This window comes from Octopus bimaculoides, chromosome 1, assembly GCF_001194135.2.
Source record: "Octopus bimaculoides isolate UCB-OBI-ISO-001 chromosome 1, ASM119413v2, whole genome shotgun sequence".
Taxonomy (NCBI): Eukaryota; Metazoa; Mollusca; class Cephalopoda; order Octopoda; family Octopodidae; genus Octopus; species Octopus bimaculoides.
Window position 1 is genome coordinate 172345102 of NC_068981.1, and position 25814 is coordinate 172370915.

Genomic DNA, 25814 nt, shown 5'->3' on the forward strand with positions numbered 1-25814 from the left:
TTTTGTTATTTCAATATTTTAAGGCATTCAAAGATGAAGCCATTTACTGACTTGTACTTTTACAAAATGTTTCTTTACAGTGTGTTTTATATTTATGGGCCCTGAAGATCTTATATCCAAATACTTTTTTCTTACTCCGTGGAAACCATGAGTGTAGACATCTGACAGAATATTTCACATTTAAACAAGAATGTAAGTATATTTTACATTTTTAACTTTCCCCTTTCCCCCCGCTATATTAAGCTCCACAATTTCTTGACTATTAGAAACACTGTTGTCAAAGAGAGGGTCCTTCTTTTAATGCTTAGTACTGTTTCAAATCAAAATCTTATGACTTTAAGGTCTCTAAGAATGTTGTTACAAATCTGTGGTATAAATGTTAACCAGTTACAGTGTAGCACTTCTTATATTGTTTCAGCTACAGCTGTAGAAACTGGGCAAATTTATATGATGAATACTCAGTTTACAACTAATACTGTTAAGATGCTTCACAGTATTCCAATTAGTTTGTTTCATACAGCATTCTACAAAAGACAACTTAGGATAGATAAAATAACTATCAGTTCAATCAACTATCTGCTTCTCCCTAAAAAGAATTAATTGACCTTGATCCTAGTCAAAAGAAATCAACATTTCTGGAGGTTTTTTATTCCATTTTAAACAATGATGGAACACGTATGATAACCCATTTTGCTACATTTTCTTATAAAATTCTTAGATGATGAGTCAAATGTCTGATAATATGTTGTATTAGTTTAATAATGATGAATAACTGTATAAATTGTAATGACAATCTTTTATGTATTAATCTTTCTAGAGAAGACTCTATGCAGTCTTGTCTCTCAGTTTGCATCCTACCATCTTTAAATTTATAAAACGGAAGGAAACTTTGGATAGTGTAGTCCTAGTTACATTATGTCTAAATGCAAGATGGGATGGTCATCACTGGAATGCCTTTGATCATAGGTCTATTCAGTCAGGGTGGAGTTGGAGTTAAACAGCAATAATCAGCTGGTTAACTGTATTAATTATTCCATAAAAAAAGGAGACAAAGTATTCGTCTTCGAGCAACTGAAGATGTTCTCTGAGAATCTATAATGTATTCCACTAAAATTAACAAGTTCCTGTCAATCATTTCTTTGAAGTAATTTGAGTTAATTATTTCAAGATTGACTTTTAAAATATAATCTTAAGGTGTAACTTCTTTGATTATCAAAGACAACCTAATTTTATATCAAAATTGGATTTAACATTTTGTTGATTCATTCAATTATTAAACTACTAAGGAATATATCTTGTGGCGGCATTATGATTACTCAACACACTGGCTGTATCTAGTTTTTGGCCATTGATAATTTGTCTTTGAGTGGATTAAAAATATGAACTGGTTTTGATAAGATTTCAAACTAAATTTTTAAGTCATTAATATGGTGATTATTTAGCACAAACCAGTTCTTTGTTATATGCAAAATATTTTCTCATGTGAGTAAACAAGAGAGATTCTATATGGTTGCTCAGCCTGATTCAATTACTAGTAGTTACATGACATTTTCTTGTATTAAAATACCAAAGAAATGATTTATTTGATAATGAAGCCCTACTTACACTAAAAGATTAGATGGTCATGACTAAAATACCTATGATCATAGACCTGCTTGATCAGAACTGACCTGAAGCTGAACAGCAATCCCTTCTGATATAACATCATATGACTAGAAGCACATCTACGAAGTGAATATATTTGTTTGTGTAGTTGTCAGAAAAAGCAGGCTGTCATATATTGGATAATAGAGTAGGTATATTATTATTATTAATAAAATACAATATTATACTCTCATCTCATCCACTTTACTAGTTGGTTTCATACAAGGAGTTGAAATAATTCCAGTACTCATTAGAAAAGGCTGAAAAGAATAGTATGGCATGGGCTCTTTGCCATTAAAAGCCTGTTGTATATAAAAAAAATTTTTTTTAACTGGAATGAAATCATCTAGGTCAAAATCTGAGGAATTAATATATGACTTAGTACATCCAACTGTGACACAAAAACACACGCACGTGCACACATGATTTTAAGCCAAGGCTGATCAGCTCCAATTTGTATCTCAGCAAAACTGCCCATGGATCAATCCTCTAGCTGAGATGTAATGGCTAACAATTTTTTTTTTTAAACTTGGTTAGATAGATGCCATTGTAGAACAGCTGATATAAGACCATAGATAAGGATCGTTTATGAAACAAAGCAAAACTTTAGCCCTTTAGTACTAAATGAGTGAAGATCAAAAAGTGAGTAACTCAACAATTTATTTCTCAATATTTATTCTGCTAAAATCCCTAACAATGTTTTAAAATGTCAGCATAACTGACATTCCAGAGTGAGTTACACTTTAGAAAGTTGATTTGCACTTTTATGTACATTGGAGATTTTCTAATCTTATACAAATGTAGATTGTTATTTTTACCTTTAAAGTTTATCTTAAAAGTTTGTTTGAATATTATCCAAACATTTATCCATCATAACCAAGCCTTGCTTTTATTGCATATATATATATGTGTGTGTGTGTGTGTGTAAATTATTCTTCTGTTTACTTTGCACATATAAACCCACCTTAGCATTATAGAATTTCTAACTAAAGTTCAACTGATAATACACTCATTTCTATTTTGCTGTTTTTCATTTATTCTTAAGTATATGTCTAAGCTCTTGGTGTACGGTAGCCATTCAATCCTACTATCTATAAAAATATAAAGCTAAGATAATGATTTTTAGAGATATTTTGAATAGCTTCTGTGGTAATTAGTTATTGTTCAGAATACAGAATTTTAAAATAGAGCTACCAAATTATTCTTTAGAAGACATTATCATAATAGAGATTTAGTCTTCATGCTATCAAACTGAAAACATTATAAATAATTTATCATAAAGTGAGTATATGAAACCAGAGCTTTTAGTCAATGTGTATTCTTTATTCTATATTTGATGTTTATATCAGCTCATAAATAAAGTTCATTTTCACATTGTGCCCTGTCCATTTTAATTTATTACTAAGAGACAGAAAATTATGAGTAATGAATATATGAGAAATATATAGGAGATCCTACTAATGTAAAAGTTTAGTTGAGTTTGTTTTGTTTTGAAGTCACATATATTTTTTCATGATTTTATTTTATTTTGATTTGAAAATTTGCTTTATTTAAATAAGAAAACATAATAATTTTCTTTACATTTCAAATCATTTCATTTATCTCACACTATTAATGTTGATTTGTGTGTGTTTGTTTGGGGTTTTTTTCCTAATCATGATGGACCATCCATAATCATCATTTTAGCAATTATTTTTAATGCAAACATTGTTATGGCCAATCTCAATATTCTGTGTGCACAGAATATGACAAAACTGATCCTTTGAAATACAAGTAATACTCATTTTGGCCAGCTAAGTGGACTGGAGTAGTGTGAAAATAAAGTTTCTTACTCAAAGGCATAATGTGCTGCGAGTTATCAAACTCATGATCTTACATTTGTAAGCTGAACACCCTAACCACTAAGCTACATATCTTCACAAGATTCCATGATCCACTCCAACTCAGATATATATCCCTGCAAGCTTTTCTTCAAACTTCAAGACAAGCCTGTTAACCATTATTACTTTTACTATTATATAATTACAACAGCATCTACTTCTTTAAATATTCTGCTGCTATCAAAATTTCATTCAGAACACTCTGTCAGGGATTCTCAAACATTTTTTCCAGCATACTTGTTTGTCATGTCTGGCAATACCAGTTTGTCATGTTTGTACCCTCTTGTGAAGAATATTGTGTAAAATGACAGGATATTGTAGATGAGACAGCAGACCTGTATACTTTTCATTAATTATATTTAGAAGTCAAGGTTCCCAAACAACATATATAATGACTTATATATAGATACTATTTACTGAATCTCAGAGAACAACTATTGAAAAGTAGTTGGTTGGGATTACTTCAAAATTCCAGTGATTTTACAAACCATGCATTTCCCTGCAAGTTCTTATGCATACTCTGGTTTGAGAACCCCTATGCTACATGGTTGAAATTGCAACCAAATCTCCCTCAAATCACACCCTACTATCTTAAATATAGGAAGATACTTTGGATTGTGTAGTCCTTGATGTACAAAAATATGGAATGGTCATGGCTTTGATCATTAATCTGTTCAATCAAGGTGAACTGGGGTTAAACAACAACATGCCAACCTGTTGCAGTGCTTGCTAAGTCCTATGCAAAGCATGATTATAACCATTTAAAATCTTATCACTTTGGAATAGGGCATCTCTTTCAAGATTCTTATGAATTTTGACCAAAAAATGCAATCCAGAATTCTTGAATATTTTATTGTATTTTCAAGAAATTCTTGGTCATATTATTTAAAAACTAGTTAATTAACAGCATAACCATCTTAAAGTTCATGAGTAGTTCACAAGTGGCTTTTTTTTAAAAACAAAATCTTCTAACAATGTTTATGAAACCATTTTCTCAAAATCCTGAAATTGACATGCCTCCTTAAAATAATCTCAACAAAAAATAATCCCCTTTATGGAAAAATAGACTGAAGCTATAGAAGAAATAGTATCTGAATTAGTTGCTATTAAGAAATGTTCTATTAATGCAATAGTTAATAGTGCTTTTATAAAGAAAACTATTGGAAATAAAGGTTTGGTTTTACCAAAGGATTGTTTTCATTTAACACAGATGATCCAGTATCAATATGACTTGAGGAAAAAAAAATATGATGTGAAATATCAAAAAATGTAGTATTTCTTTAGATAACTATACATATTTGCATAATCATAGATATTTGAATGTCAGTGTGCAGTCATCTGACAAATTCTAAACTTTAGTAATGATCAGAATTAATTGAAAGTTTGCCAGCTGAAAAATTTTTGAACTTTTAGAAATTAAATTTTTCTGAATTCAGCCTTGATTTTGGAAAAACAGAATGTAGTTGCATTTGTGACTGATGGAAAAAATGTTAAGTTTGCTAAGAATATGAATTGCAAGCATCATTAGTGTTATACATATGGATACCATTTAGCTGTTATGTACTTGAATCCGTTTGTGATGAAGCTAATACCCTTACAAGTTTGAAGGTGCACTCAAGGATCATAAACAAAATGTGGATTCTGCAGTGGTGAATGTGGTTAATAATATCAATCTTCAACAAACTGAACTTAATGAAATGGCTCCTAATCTTTACAAAATAAAAACAAAAAATAAAACACTTCAGAAATATGTTAAAGAGGAGCATAGTCATGAATTGTAATTAAGCAATGATACTAAGACAAGACGAGAGGATTTATTTTCAGTGCATAAATGTTTCTTGTTCCTTAAACTATCTCATACTTTTGTATCTGTAATGGAACCAATTAAAATTGGAGTTAAAACCTATGACAAAAGGGATGCAACTTTGATTTCTGCAGAAAGCATATTTGTTTTCATGCTTGAAGAATTGAATCAACAAAATACTTTTAACATATCTCTTGCTGAGAGAATGTATTAGGAAAAGAATTGAATAACAAAGGAATAAAAATCTGATTGGAATGATGAAGCATTTAACTAATCTGCTTTAATTTTGGTTGCACTTAACTCATTTCTCATTTTGTCATCAGAAACTTCACTGCAAAATATTCTTTTCTGCTCTAGGCACAAGGTCCGAAATTTTGGGGGAGGGTCCAGTCAATTAGGTCGACCCCAGTACACAACTGGTACTTAGTTTATCAACCCCTCAGTGGAATTTGAACTCAGAACGTAAAGACAGACAAAATGCTGCTAAGCATTTTCCCCAGCTTGCTAATTAATATTTCTGCCAGTTCACCACCTTACTTCATTGTAAAATATTGTAAAGAAACTGGATGAGAGAATGTTTGTTACTTTATCAAAAGAATCATTTTAATTCCGATTCTGAATCCAAACTCATGATTAGTGAAACACCACTTCACTAAAAGAGAAAAGAGAAACATGTCTACTACAGCGATTAAATGTTACCATTAACAAAGCTGTTGAAGGCAAATAGGAAGTGCATTCAGTCATCTTATGAGCCAGAAACATTGAAATTTCTAGACACAGAATTGTTAACTTGCAGAAATTGTACTTCCTTCTCAGTAATATTCTTCCAATTTCCATTGAAACAAAGAAACTATTTTCTATGGTAGAGCTCTTTGTTACAAAATTGGCAAAAACACCATCAGTAATACATATTTCATCAGAGAATATTAATCATTCTGACTGAAACATTTCTAGTTTTCAGGCATTTTTTTTTTAATATACAAACATACTTTTTTTTTAATTGGATAAATTTTTATGTTTCTGATTCTTTCTTCCACATATCAAAAACTCTGAAAGAGTTAACGGAAAATAAAAATTGATGTCTATTCCTATGACTTTTTGTTTTGTATGCTTGGTTTTTCAGGGATAAGTTCTTAGAAATTAAGCCATACTTGGGAACTCCACCCTATGCATTAAAATAAAAAGAAAAGTTTTTTTTTTCCCCCTCGAAATTAGTGTTGTACTCAAAAATGTATCTATTGGCTTGGGTTCCTCCTTTTTCCTCTGGAGCAGAATATTTATAAAAAAATGTCCAGCAATTATATATAATTTAGTTATGTAAACATTATAACAGGCATGTAATTCAATGAAATAGACAATTAAATCAACCTACCACAATTCCAAAAAAATGAAAACATGAGTAACCAGTTACATCTATTATTATGGTCTCTATAATGTACATATATTTTCTTTATCTAACAAAGTTGATTTGCTGCAATATCTATTCCAGCTTATATCTAATTATTAAATTTCTGTCTAGAAAAGAATAATAAAATAATAAAAATAATAGTAATTCAGTTGATTGGTTATTTGACTTTGTAGTATTCTTTGTATACCACTTCATTTGTATCTTCTGATGGTATGAAGAAGCCTATCTATCTACAGAATTTTCAGTTCAGTTACTTATATTTGTTGATCACAAATGTTACATTTTTCTGCAAACATGATGTGGTGATAGTTGACACTTATTAACCTATAGCAACTTAGATAAAACAAATGGTAAATTAGCATTTTTGATTTAGATAAATTAGTAAATTATAAATTGTTTGGTTCTTTTATTCTTTTACTTGTTTCAGTCATTTGACTGCAGCCATGCTGGAGCACCGCCTTTTAGTCAAGCAAATCGACCCCAGGACTTATTCTTTGTAAGCCTGGTACTTATTCTATCAGTCTTTTGCTGAACAGCTAAGTTACGGGGACGTAAACACACCAGCATCGTTTGTCAAGTGATGTTGGGGGGACAAACACAGACACATAAACGTACACACACATACATATATACGACGGACTTCTTTCAGTTTCTGCCTACCAAATCCACTCACTTTGGTCGGCCCGAGGCTATAGTAGAAGACACTTGCCCAAGGTGCCACACAGTGGGACTGAACCCAGAACCATGTGGCTGGTAAGCAAGCTACTTACCACATATCCACTCCTGTGCCTATATTGTTGAAAATGCTTATGATAATAATTACTTACATTAGAGCAAGACCATTTACTTGCTGTGATGGCTTTAATCAACTGAACTAATCCTGGGACATGCTGGAGCTATTTTATTTCCCCCAGAGGAAATTATGATAAAATCGACCCAAGCAAGATTTGAACACAGAACATAAAGCAATAAAACTATTGTTCAGTGTTTAGTTTGGTGATAATTTTTTTCTGGTGACAATCTCATATCTAAAATGTTTAATTACAATTATTTCATAATTAGATTTAAAGTATTCTGTTTAGTATGATCCATTCAAGAATTTTTTTATTTCTAGCATGGTCTTACTAACAACATATGCACCACAGATTCACCTCTTGAATATATTTTGACAGGGTTAATGGTTGGTGTCACAGATAAAATATATATCTTGAAAACTTTTCTATTGTAACCCTATTTTACCACTGATATGTTATAATGAACAACTCTAAGGTTACTGATGACGACAATGATTTTAACATAATGTATTTACTCCATAAAAGGTGGAAAAGCAATGTTATAATCAACAGATTGTTTTTTAATATCAAAGAATTGTTTTGTTATGGATATTTTTTGGTTAATTAACTTAGACCCAGTATATTACAGGTACTTTAGATATGAAAACAATTAATAGTTATAGGATAACAATTTTTAAGTAGATAAACTATCAAAAAAAAATTAAGTCTATACTAGTACAAGTATTCTAATGAAAATTTTATTCAGTTGAGGCTAATAATTTACTAAGTGTAAATGTTTGCTGAAATATGACAGTCTTCAGTTGTGGTTTTTAAGTTGAAGAGCTTTTTATGACCCGTTGTCATTCTGGCAGTAATAACATGGACCATTTTAATCAAAGCACCTCCTTCTTTGTTCTATTATTAGAACTTTTGCCAGAAATATTTTTATTACCCCAAAGTATTCAGATCAAACTTTTGCACTGGCCTATATTATTACTCTTGTTGGTATAGTCATTCTTTCAGAATTCACTGCTTGAAAATTGATATTAGGTAAGTTTTAAAATTGTAAAATCACTGATTAAAAAAAAAAATACTAATTTTCACAATTCTGAAAATCATGATGAAATATTCTATGAACTAAAACCAAAAAAAAAACATTATGCAACTATCAATGTGAAGTCAATATTTTCTATAATATTAACAAAAATGTACCTTATCAACTAAATGCTTATTCTTATTTGGATTTAACTGACTGCAAAATGTCTTTAATTCATTGATAGCTGATCTGTTCCATGAGACCTTATTTTCATAGATTTGAAACAACACTTCCTGGTTATTTTCAAAATCCCTTCAAAAGATTTTAATATGCTTGTTTTACTTTGCATTTGTTTTACAAGTCACAAAGTTTTCAGAAGGGTCTTTTGAAGATGGTTTTTACCAGACTCATCTGAGAACCTCCTTTTTGTATTCATGTGCACCCCAGTTTCCTGTACCTTTACACAAGTTTCATCAACATTTTCTTTTTAAAATTAATAATATCCTTTTCTAATTTAGGTAAAATCAAATACACCGAACGAGTATATGACGCCTGTATGGATGCATTTGACTGCCTGCCTCTAGCAGCCTTAATGAACCAACAATTTTTGTGTGTCCATGGAGGTCTCTCACCAGAAGTACATACTTTAGAAGATATAAGAAAAGTGAGTAATACACACTGTCTATATTTCATCTCTTCATTCTTCATTCTGTGTATAAATGTTCATAATTTCTGTATATTTATTGATCACTTTCTGAAAAATAGTAGTAAAAATAGTACTAATAGTTGTAACCACTATTGATTTCTCCTTGTAGAAGTGGAGGATGGCCTTCACACATTATCCCTGATCAATTCAGCCATTTATTCCAGTATAGTATTTTATTGATTCTGGAACAGATCTGACAGGAGTCAAAAATTGCACCTAAACATTTCAAGTTTAACACTTCGCCCATTGGTTTATCGTTGTATGTAAATATTTGTAAATCTTTTTAATAACACTGCAGTTGTTTACAGAAACCAGTCTTATCATTTCATTTATCCTAAAATAATCTCTATGCTAATAATTTGAAAAGATGATTCTGGTAGTTTAGAATTTAGAAGAATTCTTCTCAGCCTTTTGTGAATAAAATTTATGATTTTGGTATCTTCCAAGGGCTAATAACAGTTTGTGTTTCAAAATCTTGGGAATGTTAATTTCAAAAGAAAAAATTGAATTTAGTACCAGTTTACAGTTACGATAATTGACTCCAGTACTCCATGCTAAATGAGATCACTTGTTAGGTCCTACTGTTCAACTGCATTTTCTTCCTTTTGAAACAGACCAAAGTCCTATCAGTTAAATAAAGGATGTTCTGTATGAAATTTGCTTGGATATTCTAGACATCCTATCATGGCCAGTGTATCAGATCTGAGTTTTAATCTTTTAATTAAGTATCCAAAATAACATTGCCATTTTCTTATTTTTATTGCTATATGGGGATGGCACAAATGCAGCAAATATTTGATTTTAATGGCTATAGTTGATTCCTGACCATTTCAATAATCTAAAGATGATTACATGTAGCTTAGTCCTTTGTTTTATGTTCTGGTTTAGCCCTGCAACTCTTATTATAGCATAGGCACAGCTTGTCTCTGAGTAGTAAGCAATCCATCATCTAGTTTAACACCACCTGTACATTCTGCTATAAGCATTCAGTCTGTCTCTGGTTTGAGAATAACTTCCTTCTTCCCACCAGTTTTGGAGACCCTGAAAAAAACATCATGGTGCTACCTTTCCTCTGACTTAGTTCATTTAAAACAAAAAAAGATAATAAAAAACATTTCTTTGCTAATCAATATAACTAATAGTGAACTGAGCTTACTATAGAGGAGACAATTGTAGTTTCTCTTAATTTCATGTGCACCTATGAGAATTAGTGACATTCTTGAAATCTCCCAGCAGCAGAATTTAGTCCTTTTATAGAATCCCATGCTAAGATGAACTGAATATTAATGCTTTGCTAACCCCATTGTCAGTTCATAGGTATTATTGTTAAAGACAAGTAGCCTAATTGTCATAGGAGGTGCAAGTGCAGGAACATTAAGCAGTCATTTATCTAAAAATGGCAAATTCCAAACTCTTGAAGTTGCTACTCTCTAGACCAGTGTTTCTCAACCTTTCTTTCCGGTGCCCCACTTTTTAATAACAAAATATTTAGTGCCCATCAACAGTTTTTTTTTTTAAATTAGGAAGCATGACTTTTAATTCAATTACCTGGCTGTCAGATACCTCATCTCATTTAGTGAGAACCCTGTGCCTGGTGCATACAGCACAGATCCTTGATTTGAGGAGACAATTTCACTAACTTCAGCCGTAAATCGCCACATTTTGCAATTTCAAGCTGGTTTCTCTTGGCTTCCAGCAAATTGTCAACTGCACTGAATCTGTATTCAACCAAATAAAATGAAGGAAAATGAATCAATAGTTCTCTTGCTGATGTAGAGATGTTGGAGTATTTTCTTTCAAGCTCATCACATAACCACATATTTGTACCTTTCAATTTAAACAAAGTCTTCACTGATTCATCATGTTGCAATTCTGATAATTCTTCTTGATATTGAACTGCAGCATCAGAAACGTCATTCAGCTGTGGTTGAGTTAATGAAGAGGGAAAATTCATTACCTTCAAATCACAAAATCTGTCGTTGAAGTCCTTTATTAAGATATTCAAATAGTCAATAATTACAGTGGTAGCATCATTCATTATCTCACATTTACTCAACTGACTGAAATTTCTTTTGGAAACATCTTTTTGGCATATTTCAAGGGTTGTAATGAATCCAAAAATCTTTGCTTTTGCATCAACAAGTATCATGTTTGCACCTTGGAGTTGCTTATTCAAGTTTCCAAGTTTCTCAAAGATGTCTGTCAAATAACTGACAAGTGCTTTTCCATCCATTGTTGACAGCATTTTCATTTCACATTTATCACCAAGAAAGTTAAGCTGATCAAATAATTCCATGAACCTTTTTAAGCTTTTTCCTCTCAATAGCCATTATTATATGTTCGATTATTACTTCCGTATGAAGCAATAATCGAACATGCTCGGCACTTTGATTTACACAAAACTGCTTAAAAAAGACATTTGGCTTTGGGATTTGCATGCTGTTGACACACTTGATCACAGCTCATAGAATCTCATTAAGAACAGGGGACAGTTTCTTGGTAACCAAGTTTTCTCAGAGTATGATGCAAAGGACAATCAACATGTTTAGATTTTCATCCTTCATCACTTTTAGGCATCCCATTTTCTTGCCCATCATAGCAGGTCATGCCGCACATGACAGTTTTCTTTTGGTATTTTGTTTGCATCCAAATAATGTTTAAGTTTGCTTTGGATATCCTTTGCAGCTGTAGTTGTTTCCAAATATTTGCAAAACATCTCTTGAAAAGTCTCATGCTCAATATATCTTACATAAGTCAATAACAGGGCTTCACTGTCCCAAAATGTGGATTCATCCATTTGTAATGAGAATTTTCATGATTTTAATGTCTCAATAAGCTGGTTTTCAAAATCTTGCCCCATTTCATCAATTCTGTTGGAGACAGTGTTATCACTGAGTGGCATGACCCTGACATCGCTATCATCTTTTTGCAATACAGTTTTTAAGAATATTGAGATAGCTGGTTTAATCAGTTGTTTTCCAATAGTGTGATTCTTTCCATGTTTTGTTATAAGCAGGGAGATTTCATAGCTGGCTTCAAGGGCACGAATGTGGGACACATGTTGTGCAGCAAATAGTGAAGTAAGTTTTCAAAATTTTCTTTCAGTGATTTGAAGTACTCCAAATCTGAATTAGAATTGTTGGGATGTCTTATCCTGAAGTGAGCTTTTAGCCTGCCTGCCTGCCTTCATTGACTCGACTCATTGCTCATTTCTGATAACACAATAGGCAGAACAGTTTACGCTCATCATGCTCATCAGGAATAAATCCAAACTTCAAGAACGCCACCAAATATTGACAAATCTTCTTGCTTTGTTTACTCATTTTAAAAAGGGCCGACACAAATCCAAGAAAGTGATGAAGCAATGATGATTTTTGCACAGCATAGAAAGAAAGGGATTTGAAGCATTAATCAGCAGTAGTGAGCAGAGTTGACTGCTGCTTTTATAAATACTTGACACTGGACAATAGATATTGAAACAGAGAAACAAACACCTAACAAATGCTGATTGGCCGTAGCTACGAGTCTTATGGTTTAAGTATGAATATTACATGGCGATGTTTTTTTCATTTCAATATCCAAAGATAGGCTTAGGGTTGACATGTGTGCACTGAAGTCACTTGCAAAAATTTTCACCACCCAAGCTAATGCATGCCCCACGTTGGAAAACACTGCTCTAGATCTACACTAAAAAGACACTCTGCATCAGTTATCCAGAAAGAAATGGAATGATAACTTCCTTTCCTTTTCTCAATGTCATTAATAACTGAAAATTTCATTTCACTGGGAAAAATTGTTTACGGAGATATTTATTTCAGTGGTCCAGTAAAATCTTTTTTCTGTTATTAGTTTTGATGTTTCTCACAAGCTGGGGAGAAATAGCAGCACTCTTTTGTCAGTAATGCATTGTCATTACAAAACGAATACAAGACATTCAAGTATTCACATTAGTTATGAGAAATGCCCATCACACTCACAACTTCTTAAAAATGTAACTTAAAATTGTCACAGTACACATAGCAAGCAACATCTATTTTTCCCTCTCATTAAGCCCTATTTCACCTTATGATTTGTACTGTAGATGTATTTTATGATGCATGTTTTTGTTACGGACAAACAAAGTATGTGTGCATGCGTGCAAAATCCATTCCTTCCTCCAAAATGTGTAACTTCTATGGGTGTAAGAGTTTCCTGGTGGCAAACACATTATTAATAAATGCATATTTTGTGAAAAGCATATCATTCCTTAAAAAAGAAAGAGTAAAACAGAAAAATTTCTTTGTAGGCCATTTTAACATTAAAATAGGAAGTGAACAAACATCCTGAATTTAAAATGAGCATATCCAGAAATATTTTCAAATGTCGATGACTATTTTTCCAGCCTAGCATGGGTTAAAATTGGTCTACTAATTTCTGTTATTATATATAGTCTTGGAGCTCTTATAACTAAGTGTTATTCTTATCCTGAAATAGGACTACTACTCAAACTGTAGGTTTTCAATTTTTAATATTCTCTCATAAATGGTATTTAATAGAAAACTTTCTCTTAAAGCTCCTATAAATTCAGTTGTATTCATCCTACATATCTATGTTGGGTGAATGTTAGTTTTACTGAAGACTTGGTTCATTGTTCTGTATGTAAAGGCAAGTCAATTAACCTGAAATAAATATATAAATAAGAGTAAGGAGAAACAAACTGCCTTGTTAGATTTATTTTCTCATTAAAAACTTTCAACTTCATGATCTAGGTAAAGCAAGTTAATACTTGTTCTGAAGATAATAGCTACATTGTCCAGAAGAAGAGGCAACATTGTGTAGATTTGATTTATTGTTGAATTAAATTGCTTCTTTAGTTTTTAAAACAATAAGTGAGAAAAGATTTTTTTTTTAAATATCAATTTACAAGTTTGGCAATTCTTGTTGCATTATACACAATTTTATATTAAGACTTCCATTAATTAATTTGAATGTTTAAGTTAATTCCTGGGTGGTTATGTATATAAACTTCATTTTTCTCTTCTGCTTAATGTATTGAACATAATAATAAATATTTGAGTGAAGTAATTGATTAGGCATGGTGCAGGACTTGTCACACATTTACTACAATTATAGACAAGCACCTTTTTTTCAAGTAGTGACTATTTGTCTTATTGGAACTTGGTTTTAGTTTGATAGGTTGGTTAGTGCTGAGGAAGACATTCAGTTATAAAATACATTCTTAAATGTTCTATTTATAACTATGTGAATGTAAATATGAATAGTTACTGCTATATAAGTGTTATTAATTTACAAGGGTTGATTTCTTATGTAAGCGTGTGACCTTAGTTTTATTATGGAAGAGACATTCATGTGTTTCTTGAAGCTGTTAGTTATGTCACCTGTTTCAGTTGTCATGAAAACATGTTATACAAAAATAGTTAGCAATTAGAGAACCCATGAACTGCATGAGCAAGTGGGGGAAGTCTTTATGTAGCTACTTAACCTGCTGGAAATAACAAACAAATATCTCTCAAACTGACCCTTCATTAAAGAATGTTATACTGGTCCTATGTCAGTCAAGGTTAACTCTACATCTGCATATGTATGGGCAAGTATGGGTGTGATTTTTTTGAGGATGACTGGCGGTTGCCCATGCATGCAAGTTTCCTCTCTCCACATCACTGATAATTATCTATGGGAATGGCCACCAACCAGGGCTGGTACAGCTTGGCATCAGTGTTGTCAGAATAGAATAAACCAAAATAGATACTGCTTAACATCTTACCCAACTCTCTAACAGTTCTACGAATGTATTGCCCTGGATTTTTACTTTTTTGATCAACCCCAAAAAGATAAAGGGTAAAGTTGACACCAGCAAGATTTGAACAGAACAAATGCTCTAATAACTCTGCCAATTTGTCACCTTATCAGACATACAAAAATACTGAATTGTCAGAAATGGGATGCCTTTAATCATAAGTCGATTCAATCAGATCCTGGGGCTAAACATCTCTTTGAACTAATCAAACAGCTCACTAGTTATAGCAGAGAGTTTCTATTTGTTGAGTGACCTAATTTGTGCTACAGGTGGTTGTAGTGAAAGTACAGTAGCTAATGTAAGAAAGGGATGAGAAGTTCAGTGTATCATTTCCTCTTTTCACATCAACAGGATCCTCTCCCCACACAAAAGGCATATCAATTGCAGCATGTTTAAGAAATGTAATACTGCTTTGTAGTAAGACATGGATATTGAATATGTACAATCTGTGAAAACTAGAGAAAAATTAGTCAAGTATGATCTATTAGATGTGTAAGGTCAACTTGATAAAAGGCAGAACACACATGAGTTTACTAAGTTGTTGGGCATTCCATGCATCAGCCAATGTAAGTAGTCATAACAGTAGCACTAGTAATTGACATGTGACATGAAGGGATGACAACCTATACTGATGACCTACTCAACTCGTACTAGCATGGATAAATGGATACTAAGACAAGGACAGCCTCAGCAATGAAACAGCAATACATCTTGCCAAGGATTTGCTGATGTAACATGGCACCACCCAATAATTATATTAAACATAGAATAAAACAAGCAAATGAAATTATTTTGTTCATTTAAGTCATCATGGTTATAATCATGTGGATGCATGGCTAATGTATGATGTTGATGCCTGTATATGGTCAGATGTAATGTATATGGTCAGGTGCTTGTTTTTCATGATTAATCATTATATATACAAAAATAAGTTTAGTGCTTGTATTTGAAAGAGTAGTGACATAACAGTTCAATATGTTCTTTAAATTATATATCATTCCTACAACCAAGGCACTTGAGTGACATTGATGGTAGTGTATCAAGCAAAATGCCTTCAAGCACTGGTTCCCAGACTAATGAATACCAGTTCTAACCCCACCAACTAAAAAGTTAAAGCTTTTGTCTCTTCTTTCATCACCAAAGTGTTGGACAGTTCAATCATTTTTAAACCATCTTAATTTTATTAAACTTGGTTATTTGTCCATCTCCTTTTCTATCTTCACAAATCCCACTCTTAAGAGAAACACTGCATTACAGTATTTAGTTTTGTCTCTGAGTCGATAAAATAAGTACCAGGCTTGATTGGTGACAATCCTGTTGGCTAAATGCCCTACCTTACTAATTCTGACCATGTACCAATATAAGAAAGCATTACTGCTACAAATTAATTCAATTTTGTTTTTTGTTTGTTTTGGTGGGGGTGGTTGCAGTGCTGTATACATGACACATTTTGAGGATTCTATGCTGTTTTAGTGGATAGTTAAATTTAAAGTATATAAACTTCTAAAGAACCAACAAAACCTATCCTACATCACAACTACATCTTCTCCATAAGAAATATTAGTGAATAAATAGTATCTCTTAGAGATAGACTTAAGTTTCCTTTAAACAACCATATTTTGGCATTTTACCAACATTTTTCTCTGGTGCTGTTTTATATGTTTTCCTTCCTTTCCTTCATCAGCATCTGCCTCTCTGTATCTTTCTTAATAAAACTTCAATAAAACATTCCTCTCATCTCTCTTGTAATCAACAATTTTATTCTGCACTAAACAACCTCTAGAACCAGCTGTTTCATCCTTATTGCCTACAATAAAGCCTTACTCACTATTATTTTCGTTCAGTATTTATGATTTTTAGCCAACTTCATCGAAAGATTGAAGCTGTTTACCTACAATCTACTCTGTAACTTTAGGAAGACTAATGTACAATTATAATTTAGCAGTAGTATGTTGAAGTATAAGAAATATGAATCCAACATATATGCATGCAATAACCATCTTATAATACAGAAGAATTAAATGGGAAACCACCTCAAATATTTAACCAATAAGGAAGCCCCTACATGGTCACTTAAGATGCTACAGTAGCAGCCAAATCACCCTCATATTACACCCTGGTATCTTAAAGCATGGGATATGGTATTGGACAATGTTGTCTTTTTTTTCCATTTAGAGAGGGAAGGGCAACATCTATGACCCTTGAAGTTTTTCCAAGGCCTCTAAGACTGGTGAATAAAAGGGAAGAAATCTTCAAACTAGAGACCCTGTCCAAATGCTTGCAATTGAGTGAACTTCACAAAAGGCACCTAAGGACCAACTGGTGATATTAAACTAGGTGGGAAATAATGTCTACCATATCCCAAAAATTCAAAACACATAAAGCCAGAACAAGTACTACAAGACATATTGTCCAACTGTATTCCACTACTCTATTTTCAATGGGCTGGTATTGAAACAAACCTGCAAGGCATTTTGTTAAACACTATATCAACTTTACCTATTTGTTTCAGGAAAAAAATGACAGAATTATCACAAACCCTTCTTGATCAGGCTAGGAAGTAAAATCCATATAATAAAATCAGAAAAAAAAATTAATTTGGTTATTATGGCTATTTAAATACTCATCCCTTTGATCTTGTTATGCATTTTCAATTACAAAATACAAAGCTTGCTAAATTTGATATTCCCTCCTCTTCTCAAAAGTCCTTAGGATTTTGTTGATAGAGAAGTTCTAAAGAAAATAAATGAAGGATTTAGTTCTAAGAAGTAATAGCCATTTCTTCAGAATAATACTAAATATATGGTTTCATAAAGAAAAATCAGTTGAGAGTGGACCCCTTGAAGACAAAGTGATTGATAGCACAACAGGAAAGAGGAACAGCTACACATTTTCTTTTTAAATTTTTGTATTTAAGTTTCTAAGTTCTATACTCTTTTACTTGTTTTCAGTCATTTGACTGAGGCCATGCTGGAGCACCACCTTTAGTCGAGCAAATCGACCCCAGGACTTATTCTTTGTAAGCCTAGTACTTATTCTGTCGGTCTCTTTTTGCCGAACCACTAAGTTACGGGGACGTAAACACACCAGCATCGGTTGTCAAGCGATCGTGGGGGGACAAACACAGACACACATACATATATACGACAGGCTTCTTTCGGTTTCCGTCTACCAAATCCATTCACAAGGCTTTGGTCGGCCCGAGGCTATAGTAGAAGACACTTGCCCAAGGTGCCACGCAGTGGGACTGAACCCGGAACCATGTGGTTGGTAAGCAAGCCACTTACCACACAGCCACTTCAAGTGGGTGGTGTCACCCATTTCAATCAATCAGTTCTTTATACTGATGTCTACTTAAGGTTTAAAAGCAGAAACTCTGTCTAGGAAATGAATTTAAAAGTATCTCCCTTATTTTAGATCTGTTTTATGTTCTCTTACATTACATTCATCATATAGACTTGCAAGTTGCTCTATACATTTATATACTTTGATTGAAAACTTATATAATTATAAATGATGTTCACTGAAATGCAAAGCAAACTGGATATAATTGATTTATATAAATTAAATTACTCTTTTTAAGTAAAAGAAAAGTTGCTCATAAATAATAATAAATGGTACTGTCCGATATAATCTAATATTTAAACATTTTTTGGCCAAGAGCGTAAAGTCAGTATCTCAATAAACCAAGTTTAAAACACAATTTGATTTCTTAATTGAAAACATTTCATTTGACTTACACCACTTGAGCTAAAAGAACTTCTACATGTGAGTACTTGACTTGCTAGAAATATTTGGCAAATTTCCTTCAAATGACACTTTACTTAGAAAATTGACAAAATGGATAATGTAGTATTAGATATGCAAAAAGACGGAATGCTCACGGCTGGAATGTCTTTAATCATAGGTCTGCCCAGCCAGAATTGACCTGGAGACTAAACAATATCATTTATGCTCTCAAAAATGGTAAGAAATTTCACAACCTTTGTCTCCATTACATTGTATCTTTATAAAGTATCCATATAGTTGAAACATTTTCCAATTGTCATAGAGAATCTACTTCATCATTTTCCTCTGCAACAAGGAGAGAAAAAATATTGGTAGTCCATTTTATTCTATATCTTTTAAAGTGGGGAAATTTCTAGTTTTCATACAGCATTATTTTTACCTTTTATATTATCCTAAACCATGCAATGGTGAATGTTTGCCCTATAAGCCATTATGTTATGGGACAAGCATTCATCATAGGAGATACCATATGTGTCAGATATACATCAAACTCAATATATGGTCAGAAAGTTGTCATTTGGATATAACTCTGCAAGCCAAAATCACTGAGATATTCAAATCATCACCATTGTCATTATTTTGTCTATTTTCCATGTTTGTATGGATTGAAGGAGTCTTTCCAGGACAATGTCTAATCAGCTTGTTACAGTCCCCAATCATATCTATGAGATCAGGCTTCTTTATTTATTCTTATGATTTATATGGTCTTCCTCTTCCACAAGTCCACTAGATATTTCACCAAACTGTCATCCTTCGCATACATTACATGTCCATATTAGTAGTCTTACCTTCTGTATACCACAGCTGATTTGTCTTTTACCCAGTTTTTGACTCAACTCATTTATGTTCTATTGTTCATACACACCAACGGAGCATATTTGTCTCATTTCTTTCCAGCATATGCACATCTTCAGTGCCTGTGCCTCACCATCATGCAATATTGCACATCATACTCAAGCATCATATAATCTGCCCTTTTTCCATCCCATTCTCACTCTGCGTTTTCTGAACATACACATCCACTACTGATTAAGTCACCAAGGCAACAGAAGCTCTCAACTACTTCTAGTAAGCTTTTTGTGCATTTGAAATTATCAATTTCATGAGTGCTCTTTCTGCTAACTGCTCCCATACATCTTATCTGAAAACCTTCTCTGTCGGCTTGTCTTTGTTCTCATTGCATTTCTTGTGCACGCATAGTTTCATTGGCTTAGAATTCAATACAGAATTCCAACTTATTTTCTAAAGCATGAAAAACAGCTGTGACCTACAAATGCTCAAGCTGAACATCATCCACTTCACTCTAACCAGTCTGTAAGGACTTGTAAAAATCATAGGCACTATCCCTCCTCCTCTAACAAGCTTATAAAATTAAAAAAGTAAATGAAATACTTGCTAAATATACAGTGGTGGGTTGTACCACACCTTATATACATGCTTATGTCTATGTAGACTTAAATTTTCAGTCTTGAATGTATGACAGTATTGACCATGCACATGGAGCACTGCTAGAAACAGGTTATACAGTGCCAATTTTAAAACTGGTATTCCATCTTTCATCTCCTCTTCCTACTATGGCTCATAAAATATGAAATATGTGTAACCAAACACCAACTGATCAAGCAAGATTCTTTAGATTCTCTAGCAAAATGATTGGACTACTAGATAAAAATGATTCCAAAATTCCCTAGACACATTCCATTCTCTCAGGAAATCTGTCTGAAACTTAGACATTTACCATTATATATTCAAGGATCCAAATCATTACAACTTGTTGTTGTTAGCTATAGCAGCAGCATCATCATCATCATTTAACGTCTGTTGTTCATGCTGGCATGGGTTGGCTGGTTTGACTGGGCTAGCATGCAGGAAGACTGCACCAGATTGATTTGGCATGGTTTTCTACTGGATGCCCTTCCTAATGCCAACCATTTCAAGGGTGTAATAGATGCTTTTACATGCCAATTTACATGACACTGTTATCTGTCACCTCCTTGAAATAAGTGCATACACAATCTATGAATAAGTGAACTGGATTTGGTTTTGCAGTAGTTTACGTTTGTGGAATTACTCTTAGTAAAACCAAGTATGTAAATTTCTTCAAAATTTATACTTTTTTTCTAATTTTCTTCATTATCCAGTGATAGAATTATTGTGTAAAAATATGAGAAATTTCAATGTTTTTTAAAAAGAGTTTATCTCTTTTACTCTCTTTTACTCTTTTACATGTTTCAGTCATTTCACTGCAGCCATGCTGGAGCACTGCCTTTAGTCGAGCAAATCGACCCTAGGACTTATTCTATCGGTCTCTTTTGCCGATCCGCTAAGTTACGGGGACCTAAACACACCACCATCGTTTGTCAAGTGATGTTGGGGGGGACAAACATATACAGACATATATATACATATATACGACAGGCTTCTTTCAGTTTCCGTCTACCAAATCCACTCACAAGGCTTTGGTCGGCCCGAGGCTATAGTAGAAGACACTTACCCAAGGTGCCACGCAGTGGGACTGAACCCGGAACCATGTGGTTGGTAAGCAAGCTACTTACCACACAGCCACAATAACATTGCTAAAAATAACTGCTGAGTTATATTTTCTTAATTGTTTAAAGGAAGTTTCTTCATTAATTACAGTATTACTCTATAATCTATTAATCTGGCAGATTGTCTTTGAAAGCTTGTATTTGAACAAATATCATATGTATTGTGAAATATATAAAGAAACTATATCAAGCCTGTTGAAGGGTTTCTAGTTGGTAAAGCTATATATGCTCTAGAGTAAATTGAGAGAAGTTGTTTTTTGTATGCACATGCAGGTTTTCTAGTTAAACCTCTAGCAAAATATAAAATGTATTATTTAAAAAGACCACAATGTCCTATTGCCCAGCTCTCTTGTTTAGAAGGCTGAATTTTAATTTTGATTTTAAAATCAATACTTTTGTTGTTATCCCTCAATAAATTGTTTCAATGATGTCAATGGAATTTACAAGACAAAGAAATCATGTTTTGGAGAAAAGAAAATCAGTTAAATATTTTTATTTTGTTGACTTGTTTATACTCTTAATGTGAAGTCAAAAAATTTACAACTTTAGGTTGCTTTAGTCTCCAATGACTGAAACAAGTGAAAAATAAAGATGGATAAACATTTGACCTACTAATGGTAATGCTAAACCTCAATTTCACCAGTTTGGGATGACCTGTAAAGATCATGGGCACTGCTCTTCTCCTCTAACTTATAACAAAATGAAAACAGAAATTCCTATTTTTTAAGGCGTCATTAATTCATATTGGCTACTGCGTTTTAAGATTTTATTCCTTTGTTTTTCCACTTAGCTATTGTGAAAGGAGTGTTTTATACTGTTTTGTTTTGTTATTTATCAAAGAAAATTTAGTAGACCATTTTCAGACATGAGATTTAGAACAAGTTTTTAGATCTTGTTACATTAGAACTACAATGTAAATAAACCAGCTTTCATTCGTCTGTCAAGCACCAACAAATGTTGCTATAAGGAAATTAAAAGATTTTTTGGTAGTTATTATTTTTTATAAGAGAATGTTTCTTTACAAGTAAACAGTTTGCATTTATATTTCTTTTCCAAATAATTAATTAATATTTTCTGAGGAAAATAGTAGAAGTAGTTCACATTTATGTAAAGCTGAAATTTACAAGACTGTTGAAAAAAATAACAAGTCAAACTTTTCTGCTTGGGTTGCTTTAAGTCCCTTATTACTTATTTGTTAATATGTAATTCTGGGAACTCCATAAAATATAATTGTGCTCATTTAGATAAATACTATTGGACAGATATGTACCATAATGAATGAAGCTCTCAAAATCTCAGAAAATTTGTTCATCTGATTAAAAGTAGAATCTTAAAAGAAAGTTAGAGACAGATTATCTGTAAAAAAAAAAAATTAAATCATTGAAATAACTAACCATTCTTTTCATTACATAATATCAACCGTCAGTGACTAATGTTGCAAATAATTTGTTTTTCCTTTCCTTTCAGTTGGACAGATTCAAAGAACCACCAGCATTTGGTCCAATGTGTGATTTATTATGGTCCGATCCTCTGGAAGATTTTGGCAATGAAAAAACTACAGAACACTTTACACACAATAGTGTTAGGGGTTGCTCATATTTCTACAGGTGTGTAATATTTTCCATTTTTTCATGGAAATGTCTAACAGCTGGACATGTTAGTATGTACAAAACCTATTATACTGAATGACTTATACATAAAACATTTGGCTTTGTTTTCAGAATTTTAAATCTCACTGTTTTTTGCATTTTTCCAGCTATGCAGCATGTTGTGATTTCTTGCAACAGAATAATCTATTATCTATAATCAGGGCACATGAAGCTCAGGATGCTGGGTAGGTATAAATTGTTTTAATAATTATTTGTGGAATATCATCATTTTATATTCTTCTCTACTCCTATTTGTCAACATATTTGACAATTTAATGTACATTTTATTTTGAGTATTCTATATGCTTTCAATGAATTCCTTCCAACAGTTTGTTGCAAGAATTCATTGTCTCATGATCAAGCTAAAAAATTTGAATAGCTAAAATACAACCCCACTTTCTTTATGCTCTACATTTTCCTCTCACTGAACAAAGAGTTCTTAACCCCTAATCAATATTTTCAATCAATTATCACTGCAAGGTAAGAAAATATGCTCCTATGTGTATTAAATTTGTTTTTCACTTGTTTGCCCCAACATTTCACTACACTATCTTTACTGTTAGTGATTCATTGCTATTGACTTTTTCTCTGATAAACAATCAAAACTCAGAGCAATAGAATTATGATCCATCTAAAGCATTTGACTTAACTGTCCAATCATTGTAACTGAATTTACCTAAAATAGTTTAAATTCATTCAATTGGATTATGACATTAATATTTTAGCTTGAGTTTTGATGTTCACCACACAAATCATTTATGAAATTAAAAAAGGCTTCCTGAGCAGTGAGAGAAATCATCATCTTCATTTAATGTCTTTTCCATGCTGGCATGGCTTAAACAGCTTAACAGAAGCTGGCAAGCCAGAGGAGTATATCAAGCTCTATTGTCTGCTTTGGCATGGTTTGTACAGTTAGAAACCAACCACTTTGTTGTTAGATTCTGCATCTAGAAACTAAAACCAACCACTTTACAGAGTGTACTGAGTGCCAGCACCAGCAGGGTCACCAAATAGCTTGCAAGACAAACATCTCTCACCTGGGAAGAGCAGTAGTATTGAGGAAGGTGGCTTTGTGCTAGTTGATGAGAGGTTAAAATATAATTGAGGGATAGGTGTCTAACTGTAGAGGAAATACATGGCTACTCCAGTTAGAAAAGAAAAGAGAGAGAAATGGTGGTGGGGGAGATGTGTTGAGAGGATATACCCTCCCAGAGTACAGTAGGAGGGGTGAATGAATATAAGTTATGATCATCCAAAGTTGGTGGGGCAAAAATCTGTAGTTATGCCTTAATTTTTTTTTTTTTTTTTTTCATGTTTTTGTTGTTTTGTGTGTATTTTTTCTTCTAAGATTTTACATTACTCAGCCTCCACTTATTAACCATTCAGTATATTTAGGTAAATTCAAATTTTGCTTTGGGAGGTTGTTGGAAGAAAATCCAAGATAAGGAAACAATGTAAATTGAATGTGAATTTTTCTTTTTACTAAGAGAAAAATTTATATTACTCAGTACTTTTGTTGGTGAATTTTATATACCATGTCTAGTTTATTTAATACAAAGGTATGTAAATTACTATTCAAAGGGTATTATTTTTATTCCAGGTATCGTATGTATAGGAAAAGTCACCAAACTGGTTTTCCGTCATTAATAACTATATTTTCAGCACCTAATTATTTGGATGTATACAACAATAAAGGTTTGTATTTGTATGGAATTTTTTTTCTTATTACACCTTTTCAACAACCTCAAGTACATTTACACTAGTTAATGATATAGCTACACTGCAAAGATAAAAATTTCAAAGTTATTCAAATTAAAATTGTAGTTCTTTTAACCACATTGAGCAGTTGCCTGGAGACCCTGTGCATAGGAGGGGGAAGGAAGGCTGTTCTAATCTATGTATACTGTAGCTTTCTATCATTAAATAATAAATACTAGCGGCCCCAATTGCATTGCCTTGCCAGGAGACCTGCAATGCTGCTAAGATAGCCCTGCTCTTAGCTACAGAGGACCAATCGCATCAGAAATGAGCAAATTGAGTGTCTACATGAAAGGAACAGAAAAGATGTATTTCTTTTTGTAAATTTATTTTTATGATCAATCAGTGTAATTGAAATAATTTGCTATTGCTTGTTTTTTAAACCACAGATAAAATAAGGGTTGTCTTATGTACCAAGTACTAAATTTTTAATTTGATAATTTATACCTTTAAATTAAAAACTTCAAATTCAGTATTCTGTTAAAAAGATTTATTTTAAAAATACTCCAAATTCTGAGCAAATTTTAAAGCTTTACTAATTATTTTATATGTCAGAACATTAAATCACTCCATTTATATGAACAGAGTTAACTTTGTTATGAGCCAAGAAGTGTCATTGGGTCACATTATTTGTGTCTAGTAAAATAATAATAAAATGCTAACTTGAATTTTGTTGACTTTCTCAAGTCTGTTGCTATTCTAGCTAAACTGCTTCTGCATCGCCCAGGACATCTTAGAACAACCACTGATATTATATTTGATTAGCTGTTTGTCATTCATTTGTTGAAAAAGAAATTAAACATATAGGTACAGGAGTGGCTGTGTGGTAAGTAGCTATAGGCACAGGAATGGTTGTGTGGTAAATAGCTTGCTTACCAACCACATGGTCCCGGGTTCAGTCCCACTGCATGGCACCTTGGGCAAGTGTCTTCTATTATAGCCTCAGGCCAACCAAAGCCTTGTGAGTTATTTTAGTAGTTGGAAACTGAAAGAAGCCCATTGTATATATATATATATATAT

The 25814-nt window shown here is 32.6% G+C and overlaps 1 protein-coding gene across 3 annotated transcripts in view; it reads left to right on the forward strand.

Moving 5' to 3' along the window:
- Positions 1 to 25814, forward strand: part of LOC106874522 (serine/threonine-protein phosphatase 2B catalytic subunit 3) — a 134294-nt gene that overhangs the window by 53225 nt on the left and 55255 nt on the right. For all 3 annotated transcript variants that reach the window (XM_052972614.1, XM_052972609.1, XM_014922283.2), the window contains exons 3-7: positions 81 to 192; positions 9064 to 9209; positions 22854 to 22993; positions 23143 to 23220; positions 24636 to 24730. In XM_052972614.1, coding sequence (XP_052828574.1) covers positions 81 to 192; positions 9064 to 9209; positions 22854 to 22993; positions 23143 to 23220; positions 24636 to 24730 — 571 coding nt within the window. The remainder of the gene's footprint in view (positions 1 to 80; positions 193 to 9063; positions 9210 to 22853; positions 22994 to 23142; positions 23221 to 24635; positions 24731 to 25814) is intronic.